This window comes from Somniosus microcephalus, chromosome 15 (assembly GCF_052327205.1).
Source record: "Somniosus microcephalus isolate GS21.2 chromosome 15, FLI_Smic_1.0, whole genome shotgun sequence".
Taxonomy (NCBI): Eukaryota; Metazoa; Chordata; class Chondrichthyes; order Squaliformes; family Somniosidae; genus Somniosus; species Somniosus microcephalus.
In genome coordinates, this window is record NC_141001.1 from 47,620,725 (window position 1) to 47,641,748 (window position 21,024).

General features: G+C 52.7%; 1 protein-coding gene across 1 annotated transcript in view; it reads left to right on the top strand.

The window, feature by feature from the left end:
* Nucleotides 1–21,024, top strand: part of LOC147106709 (acyl-CoA (8-3)-desaturase-like) — a 113,800-nt gene that overhangs the window by 87,670 nt on the left and 5,106 nt on the right. The window contains exons 8-11 of the mRNA XM_086007765.1: nt 277–374; nt 9,301–9,397; nt 15,153–15,232; nt 17,917–18,042. Coding sequence (XP_085863891.1) covers nt 277–374; nt 9,301–9,397; nt 15,153–15,232; nt 17,917–18,042 — 401 coding nt within the window. The remainder of the gene's footprint in view (nt 1–276; nt 375–9,300; nt 9,398–15,152; nt 15,233–17,916; nt 18,043–21,024) is intronic.

Genomic DNA, 21,024 nt, shown 5'->3' on the forward strand with positions numbered 1-21,024 from the left:
GGGGAGGTTGTGGTCCTGTAACTTCTGATTGAGTACAGGATTGGTGAGGATAGGATCAGCTGTGATTCCGCTCCCACTCCTCTCCCCAATGCTTCAACAGCCTGCTGTCTCGGCTCACCTTTGAAGAATAGGCACTCGGGTGAGGTGGCAGAGGGCAGCTGCTGCCTGTGGACCTTGAACCCTAGGACCAGTCAACACCTTCAGGAGAGGAGTAGTGAAACTGGAAAGAAAAATAATGGTTAATTTAAAAAGTGATTTGTTTCTTGCCCTTCACAGGATTTGGCCTGGATGGTGTCTTTCTACATCCGTGTCAGCCTAACTTACATCCCACTGCTCGGAATCCAAGGATTCCTGACTATGTTCTTCCTTGTGAGGTGGGGCTCCTATGTCATGTTACTAACCACATTATTTGGTTATTTGTCTGCTGCAACAATTGCAATAATTGGTGCTGTGAGTCTGGAGTACGTTAACCACCCATTAACAAATGCCTGTCATAGCTGTGGCTACGTGGGAACTGGCTGTGGGTGTGGGGTTTTTCACTCTCCTTGAATTAATATGTTTGAATAGACTCAGGCAATGGTGAGGCCTTTCTCCAATGGCTCTGTACACGGTTTGCTCTACATGTCTCTCCCCCTCTCTCTTTTCTCTGTCCGTCTTTTAGTTTCCCATTCACTACCTCTCTTTATTTCTGTCTTTCTGCTTATTTTTCTCCCCCTCAATCTCCGCACAGCGACTGTGTCTAATATAAATGAACAATTTATTCTTACACTTAGTCAGACTGTCTACATGGCACGTGTTTATCTTGATCACTTCAGCTGATGTAATGTTATAACAGCTGCCGCACGCTGCCACTGAGAATCCAATCTTTATTCTTTATGCTAAATGCTGTAGTTTCGAAGTAGCCTTTATTCAACACTTCCTCCACCCACTAAGGCTCGCGCATTGATTTGTACCTTTGTTTATTCAACGCTGTTACAGGCTCACTACATCTATTTATTTCTGTCTCACTGCCTGTTTCTCGTTCTCTATTTAATAAGAAGCTGGAGCCGCCAGCTCCCAAAGGGCAGGTCAGGCACTGCCAGTGGCAACCCCAGGACAAACTGGCAAGATTAACTAGGACTGCCCACCTGCCATGAGACCCAGGCTTGGGCCCCCGCGCGACCCAGACTTGGGGCCCCGTCATGAGACCCAGACTCGGGGCCCCGCCATGAGACCCGGGTTTGGGGCCCCGCCATGAGACCCAGACTTGGGGCCCTGCCATGAGACCCAGACTTGGGCCCCGCCATGAGACCCAGACTCGGGGCCCCGCCATGAGACCCAGACTCGGGGCCCCGCCATGAGACCCGGGTTTGGGGCCCCGCCATGAGACCCAGACTTGGGGCCCTGCCATGAGACCCAGACTTGGGCCCCGCCATGAGACCCAGACTTGGGGCCCTGCCATGAGACCCAGACTTGGGCCCCGCCATGAGACCCAGGCTTGGGGCCCCGCCATGAGACCCGGGCTCAGGGCCCCGCCATGAGACCCAGACTTGGGGCCCTGCCATGAGACCCAGGCTTGGGGCCCCGCCATGAGACCCGGGCTTGGGGCCCCGCCATGAGACCCAGACTTGGGCCCCGCCATGAGACCCAGACTCGGGGCCCCGCCATGAGACCCAGACTCGGGGCCCCGCCATGAGACCCGGGTTTGGGGCCCCGCCATGAGACCCAGACTTGGGGCCCTGCCATGAGACCCAGACTTGGGCCCCGCCATGAGACCCAGACTTGGGGCCCTGCCATGAGACCCAGACTTGGGCCCCGCCATGAGACCCAGGCTTGGGGCCCCGCCATGAGACCCGGGCTCGGGGCCCCGCCATGAGACCCAGACTTGGGGCCCTGCCATGAGACCCAGGCTTGGGGCCCCGCCATGAGACCCGGGCTTGGGGCCCCGCCATGAGACCCAGACTTGGGGCCCCGCCATGAGACCCGGGCTTGGGGCCCCGCCATGAGACCCAGGCTTGGGGCCCCGCCATGAGACCCAGACTTGGGGCCCTGCCATGAGACCCGGGCTTGGGGCCCCGCCATGAGACCCAGACTTGGGGCCCCGCCATGAGACCCAGACTTGGGGCCCCGCCATGAGACCCGGGCTTGGGGCCCTGCCATGAGACCCAGACTTGGGGCCCTGCCATGAGACCCGGGCTTGGGGCCCCGCCATGAGACCCAGACTTGGGGCCCCGCCATGAGACCCAGACTTGGGGCCCCGCCATGAGACCCGGGCTTGGGGCCCCGCCATGAGACCCAGGCTTGGGGCCCCGCCATGAGACCCAGACTTGGGGCCCCGCCATGAGACCCGGGCTTGGGGCCCCGCCATGAGACCCAGACTTGGGGCCCCGCCATGAGACCCAGTCTTGGGGCCCTGCCATGAGACCCAGGCTTGGGGCCCCGCCATGAGACCCAGACTTGGGGCCCTGCCATGAGACCCAGACTTGGGGCCCCGCCATGAGACCCAGGCTTGGGCCCCGCATGAGACCCAGGCTTGGGGCCCTGCCATGAGACCCAGGCTTGGGGCCCTGCCATGAGACCCAGTCTTGGGGCCCTGCCATGAGACCCGGGCTTGGGGCCCCGCCATGAGACCCAGTCTTGGGGCCCTGCCATGAGACCCAGTCTTGGGGCCCTGCCATGAGACCCGGGCTTGGGGCCCCGCCATGAGACCCAGACTTGGGGCCCCGCCATGAGACCCAGACTTGGGGCCCCGCCATGAGACCCAGTCTTGGGGCCCTGCCATGAGACCCGGGCTTGGGGCCCCGCCATGAGACCCAGACTTGGGGCCCCGCCATGAGACCCAGTCTTGGGGCCCCGCCATGAGACCCAGTCTTGGGGCCCTGCCATGAGACCCGGGCTTGGGGCCCCGCCATGAGACCCAGACTTGGGGCCCCGCCATGAGACCCAGACTTGGGGCCCCGCCATGAGACCCAGTCTTGGGGCCCTGCCATGAGACCCGGGCTTGGGGCCCCGCCATGAGACCCAGACTTGGGGCCCCGCCATGAGACCCAGACTTGGGGCCCCGCCATGAGACCCAGTCTTGGGGCCCTGCCATGAGACCCAGACTTGGGGCCCTGCCATGAGACCCAGGCTTGGGCCCCGCCATGAGACCCAGGCTTGGGGCCCTGCCATGAGACCCGGGCTTGGGCCCCGCCATGAGACCCAGGCTTGGGGCCCTGCCATGAGACCCAGTCTTGGGGCCCTGCCATGAGACCCAGGCTTGGGGCCCCGCCATGAGACCCAGACTTGGGGCCCTGCCATGAGACCCAGACTTGGGGCCCCGCCATGAGACCCAGGCTTGGGCCCCGCATGAGACCCAGGCTTGGGGCCCTGCCATGAGACCCAGGCTTGGGGCCCTGCCATGAGACCCAGTCTTGGGGCCCTGCCATGAGACCCGGGCTTGGGGCCCCGCCATGAGACCCAGTCTTGGGGCCCTGCCATGAGACCCAGTCTTGGGGCCCTGCCATGAGACCCGGGCTTGGGGCCCCGCCATGAGACCCAGACTTGGGGCCCCGCCATGAGACCCAGACTTGGGGCCCCCGCCATGAGACCCAGTCTTGGGGCCCTGCCATGAGACCCGGGCTTGGGGCCCCGCCATGAGACCCAGACTTGGGGCCCCGCCATGAGACCCAGTCTTGGGGCCCCGCCATGAGACCCAGTCTTGGGGCCCTGCCATGAGACCCGGGCTTGGGGCCCCGCCATGAGACCCAGACTTGGGGCCCCGCCATGAGACCCAGACTTGGGGCCCCGCCATGAGACCCAGTCTTGGGGCCCTGCCATGAGACCCGGGCTTGGGGCCCCGCCATGAGACCCAGACTTGGGGCCCCGCCATGAGACCCAGACTTGGGGCCCCGCCATGAGACCCAGTCTTGGGGCCCTGCCATGAGACCCAGACTTGGGGCCCTGCCATGAGACCCAGGCTTGGGCCCCGCCATGAGACCCAGGCTTGGGGCCCTGCCATGAGACCCGGGCTTGGGGCCCCGCCATGAGACCCAGTCTTGGGGCCCCCGCGAGACGCAGGCTTGGGGCCCCGCCATGAGACCCAGGCTTGGGGCCCTGCCATGAGACCCAGTCTTGGGGCCCTGCCATGAGACCCAGACTTGGGGCCCCGCCATGAGACCCAGTCTTGGGGCCCCCGCGAGACGCAGGCTTGGGGCCCCGCCATGAGACCCAGGCTTGGGGCCCCGCCATGAGACCCAGGCTTGGGGCCCTGCCATGAGACCCAGTCTTGGGGCCCTGCCATGAGACCCAGACTTGGGCCCCTGCCATGAGACCCAGGCTTGGGGCCCCCGCGAGACGCAGGCTTGGGAGACCCAGTGCCCTACTAAACACAAAGGAACATAGACAGACTAAGTAAGTTGGCAAAAACTATGGCAGATAGAGTTCAATGTGGGGATGTATGAGGTCATCCACTTTGGATCCAAGAAAGACAAATCGGAATATTTTCTTAATGATGAGAGACTAGGAACTGTGAAGGAGCAAAAGGATTTGGGTGTCCAGGAACATAAATCACTAAAAGCTAATGCACAGGTACAAAAAAAAAATCAAAAGGCTAATGGAATGTTGACCTTTATCTCAAGGGAGCAGGAATACAAACGTGAGGAAGTGATGATTCAGTTGTACAGGGCCTTGGTCAGACCATATCTGGAGTACTGAGTTCATTTCTGGGCACCGCATCTCAGGAAAGAGATATTGGCCTTGGGAGGGGTGCAGCGCAGATTCACCAGAATGCTTAAAGGGCTAAATAATGAGGTTGAGGGGTGATCTAATCACGGTATTTAAAATGATAAAGGGATTTGATAGCGTAGATACAGTGAAAAGTCAGACTATTTCCTCTGGTGTAGGAATTCAGAACCAGGGGGCATAATCTTAAAATTAGAGCTGGGCCATTCAGGAGTGAAATCAGGAAGCACTTTTTTCTCACACAGGATAGTATAAATCTGGAACTCACTCCCCCAAAAGGCTGTGGATGCTGGGACATTTGGAGCTTTCAAGACTGAGAGATTTTTTAGACAAGAATATCAAGCGATATGGAGCAAAGGTGGGTAAATGCAGTTGAGGTACAGAGCAGCCATGATCTAATTAAATGATGGAGCAGGCCCAAAAGGCTGAATGGCCTACTCCTGTTCCTAGGATAGTTTGGCAGGCAGCCATATCAGGCCTCACTATTCACCGTGTAAGATAGTATGCCTCTGAGTGATAAACAGAAAATGCTGGATATACTCAGTAGGTCAGGCAGCATCTGTGGAGAGCGAAACAGAATGAACATTTCAGGCCGGTGACCTTTTGTCAGAACTGGAAAATGTTAGATGTATTTGCCCAGAAATTCGGGTCGGGGGCTTCCCGCGGGTGCAAGCCCCCGACCTGCACTTACCTACCGCTCCGGCCATTGTGCTGTGGGCCCGCATGAGATTCTGATCCTGGGCCTCCTCCAACTGCCGGCGCGCAGTGCTTGCGTATCCCAGGGGCGCAGTTAGTTCGATGTGTCCCCTGGGATCATGTGGGCCATGGAGAGCCAATGGTAGCAGGGAATGCTTCATTCATAAGTTTGACAGGAAGAGCTGTCAAACCTATAAATACTATAAGCCCCAAAAATCACTAAATCTTCAAATAAATTTTAAAAAACCATCACATTTTAAAAATAAACTATAAATTACATGAAATAACTATTTTAAACAATAATTTAAATTTTTGAAAAAATTAATTACATTTTCTAACGGGGCTAAAAATAAACTTACCTTTCTTTAAAGTGTTTAAAAATAATAAACCTGTGGAAAAAATGTTTTAATTTTAATTAATTCACCACTTACTTTGTAAAAAGCAGGCCTTACGGTTGCTTTTTAAAAGTGTAACTTCTGGAGACTTACCCTCCCGGGAAAACCTGCAAAAGAAACGTAAGTTCGATGCGCACGCGCAGCCTCTCCTGCGCACGCGTTCGACTTCTGAACCCCTTCTTTCAGGGGAACGGAAGTGCCGGTTTCTCGCGCATGCGTAGTGCATGCACAAAACCGGCACTTCCATTGGGCTTACGGGTGAGTACCCCGTGCGTACTCACCCGTGGAGACCCGAGTTTCTGGGCCAATAGGTTTTAAGCAAGCACAGAGGCAGGGAAATTGGAGTGGGGGGGAACATAAGAAATAGGAGCAGGAGTAGGCCATTAGGCCCTTCGAGCCTGCTCCGCCATTCAATAAGATCATGGCTGACCTTCTACCTCAACTCCACCTTCCCACACTATCCCCACATCCCTTGATTCCCTTAATATCCAAATATCTATCGATCTCTGTCTTGAATACATGCAACGACTGAGCCTCCTCAGCCCTCTGGGGTAGAGAATTCCAAAGATTCACAACCCCTTGAGTGAAGAAACTTCTCCTCATCTCAGTCCTAAATGGCGGACCCCTTATTCTGAGACTGTGACCCCTGGTTCTAGAGACCCCAGCCAGGGGAAACATCCTCCCTGCATCTACCCTGTCAAACCTTATAAGAATTTTATGGGGGAAAAATTCGGTATCGCCACGTTTGGGGCGCCATTATCGGCCGTGCGCAAAGTTTAGCGCCTGGCGCTAATTATCGCCTCCAACGGCAAACTTGGCTTTTATCGCCCCTGGAGGTGATTGGAGTGCTAAATCAGGCGCTTCACACCTGTCTTAAGGCGCAAATGCCGAGGAGCGAGGCGCTACCTCAGAGCGCGGGTGAAGCAAGGAAGAGCAAATCAAAATGAACCTGCAAAGTGCTGCTCAGTACCCAAACCTCAATCACACAGCGTTGAATCTCTCCAGAAGTCTCTCTCTCTCTCTCAGAATACGTGGTGCAAAAATGTCACCAACAAAAAAAGGCAGGAAGCGGTCGCCTTTAAATAGCGCTCCCCCAGTCCCTTTCTGACTGCAAAAAGCTCCCCTCAACCTGTCGTTGCTAGCGGCAGGCGGTAAGGCAGGGGGCGCCATTCAATATCCAGTCCGGGGAACTACCGGGGCGTTGCGCACTCGACTGACGTCACGATCTGCCGGCGCAGGAGATCATGGCGGTAGTGTTTAGCGCCACCGCAAAATGTCTAGTTAATTTCGCGAGCGGCGCAAACATCACCGCACCCGGGTGCTAGTTGCTTTGCGCCCCATTAGCGCCCTCTTAAGGCGCTAACGGGAAGCGCAAGCAACTGAATTTGTTCCCCCTATACGTTTCAGTGAGATCACCTCTCATTGTTCTAAATTCTAGGGAATATAAGCCTAGTCTACTCAATCTCTCCTCATAGGTAAACCTTTGTTGCATTCCCTCTAAGGCAGGTATATCCTTCCTTAAGTAAGGAGACCAAATCAGTACACACTACTCCAGGTGTGGTCTCACCAAGGCCCTATATAATTGCAGTAAGACTTCTTTACTCTTGTACTCTAATCCTTTTGTAATACAGGCTAACATACCTTTTGATTTCCTAATTGCTTGCTGTACCTGCATGTTAACTTCCAGTGATCCGTGTACAGGTAGACTATCCTTTATCCGCACTTCCGAAAACCTCTAAAAACCGAAAGTTTTTTCGTGGAGCGTAAGTCATGCGCACGACATGACCCAAGTGGTGCCAAACATGACAGGAGTGGTCCGGGAGCTCTGCCTTTCCCTGTGAGCAGGGCAGAGGGTCACAGAGTTCCCTCCTGGGTAGGAGATTGCAGGCCGAGCTGGGCAGTGTGAAGGAGGTACCGGGAGAGTGAACCCAACAATACAGCGGCCCGTCCGATAGCTGCAGTGGCCCGTCCGATAGTCTTTTCTTCCCCCCTCCCCCCGACCTGATTTGCGGGCCAGCTTAGTGTAGGAGTCAGCCAATATCCGGCTTTCCCACAACTGGCGGCGGCAGTCGAGCCCCAGACCCCCGCTAAGTCAAGGAATTCAGATACGGAGCAGGGGGAGCCGGAAACCTCGATCTAACGGCAGAAATCAGCAGTCGTTTTGTTAGTTTTTTTTTCTTCCCCTAGCATTTTTTTCTTCCCCTAGCATTTTTTTAAACAGTCAGGCTGTGGAAAAAGTCTCTGTAGCTTAGCAACAGCTTCAGAGACGCTTCCAAGGCAGGGCCCGAGTGTTTACAAGCTGTTGCTAAGCAACAGTGTTTGTTGTCAGATACGGAGATGAAAACCTTCTGAAATCCGAAAAATTCCGAAAACCGAAACACAGCTGGTCCCAAGGTTTTCGGATAAAGGATAATCTACCTGTACAAGGACATCCAGGTCCCTCTGAATATCAACATTTCCCAATCACTCACCATTTAAAAAATATCCTGCTTTTCTATTCTTCCTACCAAAGTGGATAACTTCACATTTCTCCACATTATAGTCCATCTGCCCTGTTCTTGCCCACTCACTTAACCTGTCTATATCTCTTTGCATCCTCCTCACAGCTTACATTCCCACCGGGTTTTTGTATTGTCAACAAACTTGGATACATTACACACGGTCCCCCCATCTAAGTCATTGATATAGATTGTGACTAGCTGAAGCACTGATCCTTGCGGTACCCCACTAGTTACAGCCTGCCAACCCGAAAATGACCCGTTTATCCCTACTCTGTTTTCTGTCCGTTAACCAATCCTCAATCCATGCTAATATATTACCCCAAATCCTATGAGCCCTAATTTTGTGTAATGACCTCTTGTGGCACCTTATTGAATGCTTTCTGAAAATCCAAATACACTATATCCACTGGCTCCCCCTTATCTTCCCTGCTAGTTACACCCTCAAAAAACTCTAATAGATTTGTCAAACACGATTTCCCTTTCATAAATCCATGTTGACTCTGCCCAATCATATTATGATTTTCTAAGTGCCCTGTTACCATATCCCTAATAATAGATTCTATGAAGAAAAGAACAAAAGGGAATATCTGTGTTAGGGTGAAAGACAAGAGAGATTAAATGACAAAATGGATGATGGTACAAAAGGGGGTGATAATGGGACAAGCAAGGAATCAAAAGATGGGTGTAGAGGAGCTGTAAATGACAACGGCAGAATCGTTACCAGCATCTGCTGTCTGTAAAAATGGGAGCAGTGGTTATGAGCTGAAGTTGTTGCACTCGATGTTGAGGTTGTAAAGTGACTAATTGAAAGAAGAGGTGCTATTCCTCGAGCTTCCATTGAGCAAATGGCTCTGAATGATTTGGAGCTTTGTGAGAGCGTCACTGGGAGGATCCCATAGCAGTGGGGTCTGTGTTTTTGTTTTATTTAAAGTTTTTAAATTATATTAGTACTTTGCTGGAGCACATTCCTCACCTCTGACGAATAATTCCATGGTTCCTGTCTGCAGGTTTGTGGAAAGTAATTGGTTTGTGTGGGTGACCCAGATGAATCACATTCCCATGACGATTGACCACGATCAGAAGGAGGACTGGCTGACCATGCAGGTGAGAGGCCACTGCCCTAAGTGGGGTGCTCCTGTCTATTAGGAAACCTTTTCATGTACATTGCATGCTATGTGTGTCCATAGTGCCAAAGTGTAAAACAGCTGATGAGGTAAATAAAAAATTCAGTTTGGGTTTTAAAAACATGTAGATTGTGAAAGAAAGGACAGGCTGAGAAAGGTGAGGAGTTCCACAGGGTCTTCGGAATGAACAAGTTAGTGTCGGAGATAGTACACTCGGGCAGGGTGTCTGAGCTTTTGTCTTCATAGGCCACATCGATGTGCACCATGGAGCCTACGGGGCAGTTAAGTCCATGATCCCATTGACTTCCATATACCTGAAGTTCCTGACACGAGCAGATCTTGGTGTTCTGATGTAGGGTTTATCCACCAGTGAGGCAACAACCCTAAAAACGGCCTTGTCCAAACCTCCAGGGCACAACATTCAAACAGGTGTATAAGAAAGACGACCACAAATGGGATTGATTTGCCTGGGCTTTGAGGGCTGGGCTGTCACAGCTTAGAGGCTGGATGTGACCCGAAGGCCACAGGTTGGACAGTGGTGAGCCCGAGGCTGCAGGGAGGAGGCAGAGTGTGCAGGTGGGATCTTTGGAGCTTTGGAGGAACAAGAGAAGACAGTTGGGGGAAGGCCGTGTATTGTTTCTACAGAAGATGCGTAACATTTGTACTTCTCTGGTCTTTTGAATGTATGAGTAGCTGCTCTCAAGTACCAGTCCCTCTGCTATAACGGGATATAACTAACACAAAATAAAGACTCATGCACACTGGTTAATATTTGTAACCAAGTAGGACTAATGAATTCCTTGTTACCCACTGTGTACTGTACAAGTATAGGAGCTGACACTGAGACAGACGTGAGCTGTACAGTATCAGATGGGTACTGTATTATTGCCCAATGTATACAGTACTTATTGATCTCTATAGGCATACTGTATTATTGCCCAGTGTATACTGAACTTATTGATCTCTATAGGCTGACTCTACAATACCTTAGGTTTGTACCAGTCAATCAAGTATATTCCACACAAAATATTGTAATTGACAGAGCTCAGGAGGATATTCATTAGTTACATTTCTATCAGGGAACTATGGACAGGAGATTGGAAACTGTACCAGAGAATTAAGGAAAAGCAGGTCAGGCCCTGTTCTAGATAGGTTAAACTGAAAAAGGAGGCTGCAGGCGGTGGAGACAGAGAGAGCGAGTGTAATACTTACAGTGCTGGACCAACAACCAGACATCATGACTTCAAATCCCAACATTGCAATTTGTGAAGTGGAGTTTAATTTTGGTAATTTGTGAGCTATCACCAGAAAAATGACCATAAAAGCTGCTAGGTTTTCATAAGTAGAACCTGCCACCTCTATTCAGTCTGGCCCACATGTGACTCTGGTCCCACTTTGTTTAGTTGACTCTGCCCTATGAAGATGCCCAGCAAGACTTAAAAAAAAAAGGTTACCCCGATTGTGGGAGCATCAGCGCCACAGAGACTGCAGAAACAGAAGGACCATCACCAGCATCACCACCACCATCATCACCACCATCATCATCACCACCATCATTATCACCACCATCATCACCACCATCATCATCACCACCATCACCACCACCATCATCATCACCACCATCATCACCACCACCATCATCACCACCACCACCACCACCATCATCACCACCACCACCATCATCACCACCATCATCACCATCACCATCACCACCAACATTACCACCATCACCACAACCACCGCCATCATCACCACCATCACCACCACCATCACCACCATCATCATCACCACCATCATCACCGCCATCACCACCACCATCATCACCATCACCACCATCATCACCATCACCACCATCATCACCACCACCACCATCACCATCATCACCACTATCATCACCATCACCACCATCACCATCATCACCAAAATCATCACCACCATCATCACCACCATCACCACCATCATCATCACCATCATCACCACCACCATCATCACCACCACCACCATCATCACCACCATCATCAGCACCATCACCACCACCATCACCATCATCACCACCATCACCACCACCATCAGCACCATCATCATCACCATCATCACCACCACCACCATCATCACCACCATCACCACCACCACCATCAGCACCATCATCATCACCATCATCACCACCACCATCATCACCACCATCACCATCATCACCACCACCACCATCACCACCACCATCACCACCATCATCACCACCACCATCACCACCATCATCACCACCATCATCACCATCATCACCACCACCACCATCATCATCACCACCACCACCATCACCACCACCACCATCATCACCACCATCATCATCACCATCACCACCACCATCGTCACCATCACCACCACCATCACCACCACCATCACCACCACCATCACCACCATCATCATCACCACCATCATCACCACCACCACCATCATCACCACCATCATCATCACCATCATCACCACCACCACCATCACCACCATCACCACCATCATCATCACCACCATCATCACCACCATCACCACCATCATCATCACCACCACCATCACCACCACCACCATCATCACCACCATCACCACCACCATCAGCACCATCATCATCACCATCATCACCACCACCACCATCACCACCATCATCACCACCACCATCACCACCACCACCATCACCACCATCATCATCACCACCATCATCACCACCACCATCACCACCACCAACATCACCACCACCATCATCACCACCACCATCACCACCACCATCACCACCACCATCACCACCATCACCACCACCACCATCATCACCACCATCACCACCACCATCAGCACCATCATCATCACCATCATCACCACCACCACCATCACCACCATCATCACCACCACCATCACCACCACCAACATCACCACCACCATCATCACCACCACCATCACCACCACCATCACCATCACCACCACCATCACCACCATCATCACCACCATCACCACCACCATCACCACCATCATCATCATCACCACCACCACCATCATCACCACCATCATCATCACCATCACCACCACCATCGTCACCACCATCATCACCATCACCACCACCATCACCACCACCATCATCACCACCATCATCACCACCATCATCATCACCACCACCACCACCATCATCACCACCACCACCATCACCACCACCATCAGCACCATCATCATCACCATCATCACCACCACCACCATCATCACCACCATCACCATCATCACCACCACCATCATCACCATCACCACCATCACCACCACCACCATCATCACCACCATCATCACCACCATCACCACCATCATCACCACCACCACCATCACCACCACCATCATCACCACCATCATCACCACCATCATCACCATCACCACCATCATCACCACCATCACCACCACCATCATCACCACCATCGTCACCACCACCACCACCATCACCACCATCATCACCACCATCACCACCATCATCATCACCATCACCACCATCATCACCACCACCACCATCACCACCATCATCACCACCGCCATCACCACCACCATCACCACCGCCATCACCACCACCATCACCACCACCATCACCACCCTCATCACCATCACCACCATCATCACCATCACCATCATCATCACCACCACCATCACCATCACCACCATCAGCATCACCACCATCATCACCACCACCACCATCACCTCAGGGTAACTAGTGATTGGCCCATGTTTGGGGGAACAAAATAAAAAAGAAAGTGGCTGATTCCATCAGTTAGCGCCTTATCAATTACACAGTGGCATCCTCAATGCCAGGTGATTGTGTGCATTGTAGTATTGCTACCATTCCTTTTGTTTGCAGGGAGCATTGGTGAGAGGATTGTGTCAGTGATGATGTGATGTCAGTGAGTTGCTGTGCCTGTAATTATGATAATTGGAACTAAAATGGGTCTTACCGCCCAGTATATCGAAGGTGTGGTCAGCTATAATTTTGTTGTGAGGTGCTCCTCTGACCTGTGATTGAGGACGTGTCCCCCACTCACTGAACTTAACCAAGCACCTGAAGTGAGGGTTTGTCCCCACTCCCACTAAGCGAATGGGCAGTGGAGCTGTGGGTTAGCGGCTAGACAACAGCGCCCATTGAGCTGTTTGATACTGCATCCTGGTGGGCAATGGCGTGGGGGTAAACGTTAATTCAATTCCCTTGGACTGGGGAACTTGATAACTCCTTCAACCTCCTTCACTCTGATTGGTTAAATTGAAGTATTAAGCAAAAAACAAAGATTTCAAAAATACAGAATGTTAAAGGTGCAATTCTTTGGGACTTAATTCAAAGGGATCCAAATAGTGGATCTCTCCTTTTTTAAAATATATTTTATTCATTCCCCCCCCCCTCGCCTCCTCATGATATTACTGTTGGGGAATGGAACACTTTTTATTTCAGGCACCCAATCTGAGCATCAAGCACTCCCAGGTCAGGCAAATACGGTTAGATGCAGAGTAAAGCCCCTTTACTTTGCCCCAAAAACTGGTTCAGTCCAACCTCAGACGAGCGCCCCTTACTGCACCAGTGTGACCGTTTCCATTTTCAACACCAACCAGCCTGTGGCCTCTCTGTGAGATTGTTCATTAGCGACAGCTTTGTGCTGTGGTCATACCCACTAGAAACTGGATTGAGACTGTCCCAAATTTATTTCACACTAGCTGGGGGGAGCCCAGCTTTGCCAGGGCTGTTTTGGGCCGGGCGGTTTAAATCAAGTGCCAGGCTTTGGGCCCTGTTTGTGTCCCTCTGTGAATCTGCTGCCGGGCAACATTTTAAATTGAGTCCCAGGCTTTTGGGCCCTGTCTGTGTCCCTTTGTGAATCTGCTGCCGGGCAACATTTCTACCTTTTAATACCTTGAAAGATGAAAGTGAAAGTACTTATAAAACGTTTTTGGTAAATCTTATGTTATTTTTAAAAGAGATACTAACTTTTTCAAAGCTGGATGATCAAAGTAGTTTGAGCTGGAAGCTGAAGTAATGGCAGTGAAACAATGGCTGCCACATCCCTGAGATGAAAACGATTAGTCCCGCCCACACACACACACACCGATTGGCCAACCATCAGGGGACCGTACTGTAGGATTGGTCAATCGTGACGGCACAGGATTGGTCGAACCTTGACGTCAGTCAATCAATGCTAAGTAGCAGATAATGAGTTTAATTTTGAAGGTTTTTTGCATAAGGTGCGAACAATTATCGTCCGACCGAAAAGTAAATACGCTTACGAGCGTCCCGGAAGCGTAAGCTTTCTTTGGAGGTAACGCGCGCGTAGGTACGCTCTATAACTTTCGAGCGCATAGCCGGACAGACGCACACGTGAGGACAGACAGACAGAAGGACAGACAGATCGATTCCTTTATATATAGATATAGATAGATAGGATCCTTGCACCTGGCAGACAGGAGACTTTCATCCCATTAGCCTGGAGTAGTTTCAAACACTGTCCCCACCGGTAAATGACCTGTCCCTGAGAATAGATCTTTTGTTGTTTTTTCCCCACCATGCATTAGTCTGAAAGGATACCCAATGTGCCGGTGTAGGGTATCGCTCCAGAGTAGTGGCTGTAGTGACTGACCATCATACTAGCAGCAGACGAGATTTTGCTATATTTAGGGTCTGTGTCGCAGAGTTTATGGTATTTGTAACCATAATGGACCACTAACCCTTGTATTTTCTCTTGCAGTTGCATGCCACTTGTAACGTTCATCAGTCGTTCTTCAACGACTGGTTCACAGGTCACCTCAACTTCCAGATTGAGCATCAGTGAGTATCAGCCTCGAGCAGTGGGTACTTTAGCTGGGTGCTCTGTACAAAGGGCACACGGAGTGGTAGTGTCCAGCCTGTGTTGTTATACTGAGAGTGGGGTACGGTTGATCCTGTGAGTTTACGGCTCAGATTGGGGTACAGAGGGGTATGCTTTATTTGGATGGGACTATGGAGCTCACGGTGAAGTACAGTTTATCCCATGAATGTGGGTGGTAGATTCTGGAAATTATACATAAAAATGCCCATGGGATCCAAGGGAAAGTGGCAAGTTGGATCCAAAATTGGCTCAGTGGCAGGAAGCAAAGAGTAATGGTTGACGGATGTTTTTGTGACTGGAAAGCTGTTTCCAGTGGGGTTCCGCAGGGCTCAGTACTATGTCCCTTGCTTTTTGTGGTATACATCAATGATTTAGACTTCAATGTAGGGGGCATGATTAACACGTTTGCAGATGATACAAAAATTGGCCGTGTGGTTGGTAGTGAGGAAGAAAGCTGTAGACTGCAGGAAGATATCAATGGACTGGTCAGGTGGGCAGAAAAGTGGCAAATTAAATTCAATCCTGAAAAGTGTGGGGAGGGCTAACAATGCAAGGGAATACACAATAAATGGTAGGATACTGAGACGTGTAGAGGAACAGAGGGTCCTTGGAGTGCATGTCCACAGATCCCTGAAGGTAGCAGGACAGGTAGATAAATAAGGTGGTTAAGAAGGCATACGGGATATTTTCCTTTATTAGCCGAGGCACAGAATATAAGAGCAGGGAGGTTATGCTTGAACTGTATAAAACACTAGTTAGGCCACAGCTAGAGGACTGCGTGCAGTTCTGGTCACCACGTTACAGGAAAGATGTGATTGCACTAGAGAGGGTACAGAGGAGATTTATGAGGATGTTGCCAGGACTGGAGAATTTTAGCTATGAGGAAAGATTGGATAGGCTGGGGTTGTTTTCTTTGGAATAGAGGAGGCTGAGGGGAGATTTAATTGAGGTGTATAAAATTATGAGGGGCCTAGATAGAGTGGATAGGAAGGACCTATTTCCCTTAGCAGAGAGATCAGAAACCAGGGGGCATTGATTTAAAGTAATTGGTAGACGGATTAGAGGGGAGCTGACGTGAACTTTTTTACCCAGAAGGCAGTGGGGTCTGGAACTCATTGCCTGAAAGAATGGGAGAGACAGAAACCCTCATCACATTTAAAAAGTACTTGGATGTGCACTTGAAGTGCCGTAACCTACAGGGCTATGGACCAAGAGCTGGAAAGTGGGATTAGGCTGGAGAGCCCTTTTTCAGCCGGCACGGACACGATGGGTTGAATGGCCTCCTTCTGTGCCGTAAATTTCTCTGAATCTATGAATAAACACAATTAGGACCTCCAGGTCAATGCTACTTTCCCTGTCTGTAACCTATTATTCTCAGTGACGGTGATGAAATTCCAATACCGCCTTCCTCAATTCTGAGTGCTGGTGGTACCCAACTTCCACTGAGGTCATGCCAGTGAGACGGGCTGGATGACACAGCCCCAGGGTGGCAATGGTACCATTACATTGCTCATTTTCCTCTTATTGTTCCCTTGCTGTTGCTGGGGACTAGTCTTGGCCCCGTCACAGCATGTGGTTTGAGCTCCTTGGTGCTTGGAGTCATTATGGGCTGGATCGTTGCCGCCTTGAATCCTATGGTTGTCTGTTACTCAAATCTGCCTCCTACTGGGGATGGGGAAATGGTTTGCAGCAGCAGCAGCACAGTCTTTGTGCTCGACAAGGGGCAGGATGTTGATGCTGGCGAATAGAACGCTTTCCCACTTCAGGCAACCATGGTCAGCTTCGAGTGCAGGTTAATATGAAGTCATTGCCCTCTGTCTCATCCCCAAACTCCGAACACTACCCACCATGGCACAAGTGTGATATTTTCCATTTCCTACACTAAGCTTTGCATGAGGGAGATTGCCAGTTTAGTACCAAATTAGGACCGTTTTGTGCTATTGGTCCATGCTCACTAAAAAGTGAATTGATACTGCCCCAACTCATTTCACATAAGACTGCTGCAGCCAGTGGACAAAGGAGCCTTTCATCTCGCCAGTCTGGGCTGGACTTGAACCAGATCCCAGAGGGGAAAAAGCCAGTATCTAACCCATTGGGTTGCCCATTGGCCAGAAGTTATTGGGGAAGGGGCCCTTGCTAGGCTGTATGGAGCAAAAGCTCACGTGTGCATCTTATGTATTAGCTGCTACTTTAAGAAATCAACTGTGAACCCAGCAGATGGAAGTGTTTGTATAGTGACGGATCGGTGTAGAATGCCTTTATAGGCACTGACTGCATATACTATAGTTCTTAATACGTTAGGCAATTCTTAATGTGTCGTAGTATTAAACCTACTTAACTGAGGTAACATGTTTATGACCAAGTCTTTGTACAAACCCATCACAAAATGGCTCTGAAGGTAGTGAGTAACAGAAAAGTAAAATAAAATAAATGTCAGTGATGAGATTGGAGTCAGCAGGGGCTGAAATTCAACCTCGGAGGGAAGGGAAAACGAGCGGTGACATCAATGGAAAATAAAATTGGGCGGGGTGTATAACGGGCAGCCGATTCACTACCGCCCGTTTGGCAACCCCACTAAGGTTGAATTTTACCAAAACAGTGTTTAATTTCTGTTCCATATCTGATTCCACTCTGTGTTTTACAGCCTGTTTCCCACGATGCCAAGGCACAACTACCACAAGGTGGCGCCACTGGTAAGGTCATTGTGTGCCAAACATGGCCTGGACTACCAGTCCAAGACTTTATTCACCGCCTTTGCAGACATTGTGCAGTAAGTAGAGAGCACTGACTGTGCTAATAATAATGCCAACAATTTTAAGCTGCAAATACCCCTTCCTGCACATGCTGTATCTTTGCTGCGTTGAAGTCAAGACTCATTGCACCGTCTCCAACTCGAACTCATTCCTTCACAGGATCTCAAAACTGTCCCACACTTACCTCAAGCTTTCCTTCCTTCTACAACCTTTTAAAATGTAAGCCCTTCTCTTGTGTTTCTTAATCATAAAAGCTCTTATTTTACTGTCTTTGGAGACATGGTGCAGTGATCAGATGTTGGAACGCTCGCCTCACTAACCCTGCTATTCAGATTATTTAAACACTCCACAACTGGCACTGTGTTTCTATTGAGAAAAACAGATGAAGGGCCAAGTCCAATAATGCAGGACATCACCTGGGCTGAAAAGGGTAGAAGCTAAGACAAGGTAAATCAGATAGTGATTAGGTGATGCTAAGATTGCAGTTTAAAAACCTGTAGTGTGTGATGACCGAGAGAGACCAGGACCGAGAGAGGCCAGGACCGAGAGAGACCAGGACCGAGGATTGAGAGAGGCCAGGACCGAGTGCCGCGAGGGGCCAGGACCGAGGACCGAGAGAGGCCAGGACCGAGGGCCGAGAGAGGCCAGGACCGAGTGCCGAGAGGGGCCAGGACCGAGAGAGACCAGGACCGAGGACCGAGAGGGGCCAGGACCGAGGACCGAGAGGGGCCAGGACCCAGGACCGAGAGGGGCCAGGACCCAGGACCGAGAGGGGCCAGGACCCAGGACCGAGAGGGGCCAGGACCCAGGACCGAGAGGGGCCAGGACCGAGGACCGAGAGGGGCCAAGACCGAGGACCGAGGGAGGCCAGGACCGAGGGCCGAGAGAGGCCAGGACCGAGTGCCGAGAGGGCCCAGGACCGAGAGGGGCCAGGACCGAGGACCGAGAGGGACGAGGACCGAGAGGGGCCAGGACCGAGGACCGAGAGGGACGAGGACCGAGGGAGGCCAGGACCGAGGACCGAGAGGGGCCAGGACCGAGTGCCGAGAGGGGCCAGGACCCAGGACCGAGAGGGGCAGGACCGAGTGCCGAGAGGGTCAGGACCGAAGGCCGAGAGGGGGCAGGACCGAAGGCCGAGAGGGGCCAGGACCCAGGACCAAGAGGGGCCAGGACCCAGGACCAAGAGGGGCCAGGACCAAGAGGGGCCAGGACCGAGGACCAAGAGGGGCCAGGACTGAGGACCGAGGGAGGCCAGAACCCAGGACTGAGAGAGGCCAGGACCGAGGGCCGAGAGGGGCCGGGACCGAGGGCCAAGAGGGGCAGGACCGAGTGCCGAGAGGGGCCAGGACCGAGGACCGAGGACCAAGAGGGGGCCAGGACCGAGGACCAAGAGGGGCCAGGACCGAGGACCAAGAGGGGCCAGGACTGAGGACCGAGGGAGGCCAGAACCCAGGACTGAGAGAGGCCAGGACCGAGTGCCGAGGACCGAAGGCGGTCAGTACCGAGGATGGCAAGGACCGAGGGAAGCAAGGAGGTAAGGACCGAGGGAGCCTGGATTGAGGATCGTGGGAGGTGAGGACCGAGAACCGAGAGGGGCCAGGACCGAGGACCGAAGGAGGTCAGTACCGAGGACGGCAAGGACAGAGGAGGTGAGAACCAAGGGCCAAGGGTGGTGAGGACCGAGGGTGGTGAGGGCCGAGGGTGGTGAGGGCCAAGGGTGGTGAGGGCCGAGGGAGGTGAGGGCCGAGGGAGGTTGGGACCAGGGCTGAGGGAGGTGAGGACCGAGGGTGGTGAGGGTCGAGGGTGGTGAGGGTCGAGGGTGGTGAGGGCCGAGGGAGATGAGGGCCGAGGGTGGTGAGGGCCGAGGGAGGTGAGGGCCGAGGGAGGTGAGGGCCGAGGGAGGTGAGGGTCGAGGGTGGTGAGGGCCGAGGGAGGTGAGGGCCGAGGGTGGTGAGGGCCGAGGATGGTGAGGGCCGAGGGAGGTGAGGGCCGAGGGAGGTGAGGGCCGAGGGAGGTGAGGGCCGAGGGAGGTGAGGGCCGAGGGTGGTGAGGGCCGAGGGTGGTGAGGGCCGAGGGTGGTGAGGGCCGAGGGTGGTGAGGGCCGAGGGAGGTGAGGGCCGAGGGAGCTGAGGACCGAGGGCCGAGGGAGGCTGGGACCAGGGCCGAGGGAGGTGAGGGCCGAGGGAGGTGAGGGCCGAGGGAGGTGACGGCCGAGGGAGGTGAGGGCCGAGGGAGGTGACGGCCGAGGGAGGTGAGGGCCGAGGGAGCTGAGGGCCGAGGGCCGAGGGAGGCTGGGACCAGGGCCGAGGGAGGTGAGGGCCGAGGGAGGTGAGGGCCGAGGGAGGTGAGGGCCGAGGGAGGTGACGGCCGAGGGAGGTGAGGGCCGAGGGAGGTGACGGCCGAGGGAGGTGAGGGCCGAGGGAGCTGAGGACCGAGGGCCGAGGGAGGCTGGGACTAGGGCTGAGGGAGGTGAGGGCCGAGGGAGGTGAGGGCCGAGGGAGGTGAGGGCTGAGGGAGGCTGGGACCAGGGGTGAGGGCTGAGGGAGGTGAGGGCCGAGGGAGGTGAGGGCTGAGGGAGGCTGGGACCAGGGCTGAGGGAGGTGAGGAGTTCTACGGTTCTGGGGTCCTGGAAAGAAGGAGTTAGAGTAGGAGACTGTGCTGTGAGACTTGATTTCGACAGTGAAGAGGAAGAGTGGGATGGTTGTAGTAGAAACGGGAGAGGTTGCGACAGAGAGGTTGGGGCGTAGAGGTGAGAGAGGAATTATCTGTCGGACGAGAAGCTATTGCTGATATTCTATCCAGATAGTTGTTATTAGGGCTGAAGCCACCGCTGAGGTAACTCAGGCAGCTGATTCAGTAACTTTTTACAAAAGCAAAATACTGCGGATGCTGGAAATCTGAAATAAAAACAGAAAATGCTGGAAATGTTAATTCTGTTTCTCTCTTCACAGATGCTGCCTGAGCTGCTGAGTATTGCCAGCATTTTCTGTTTATATTTC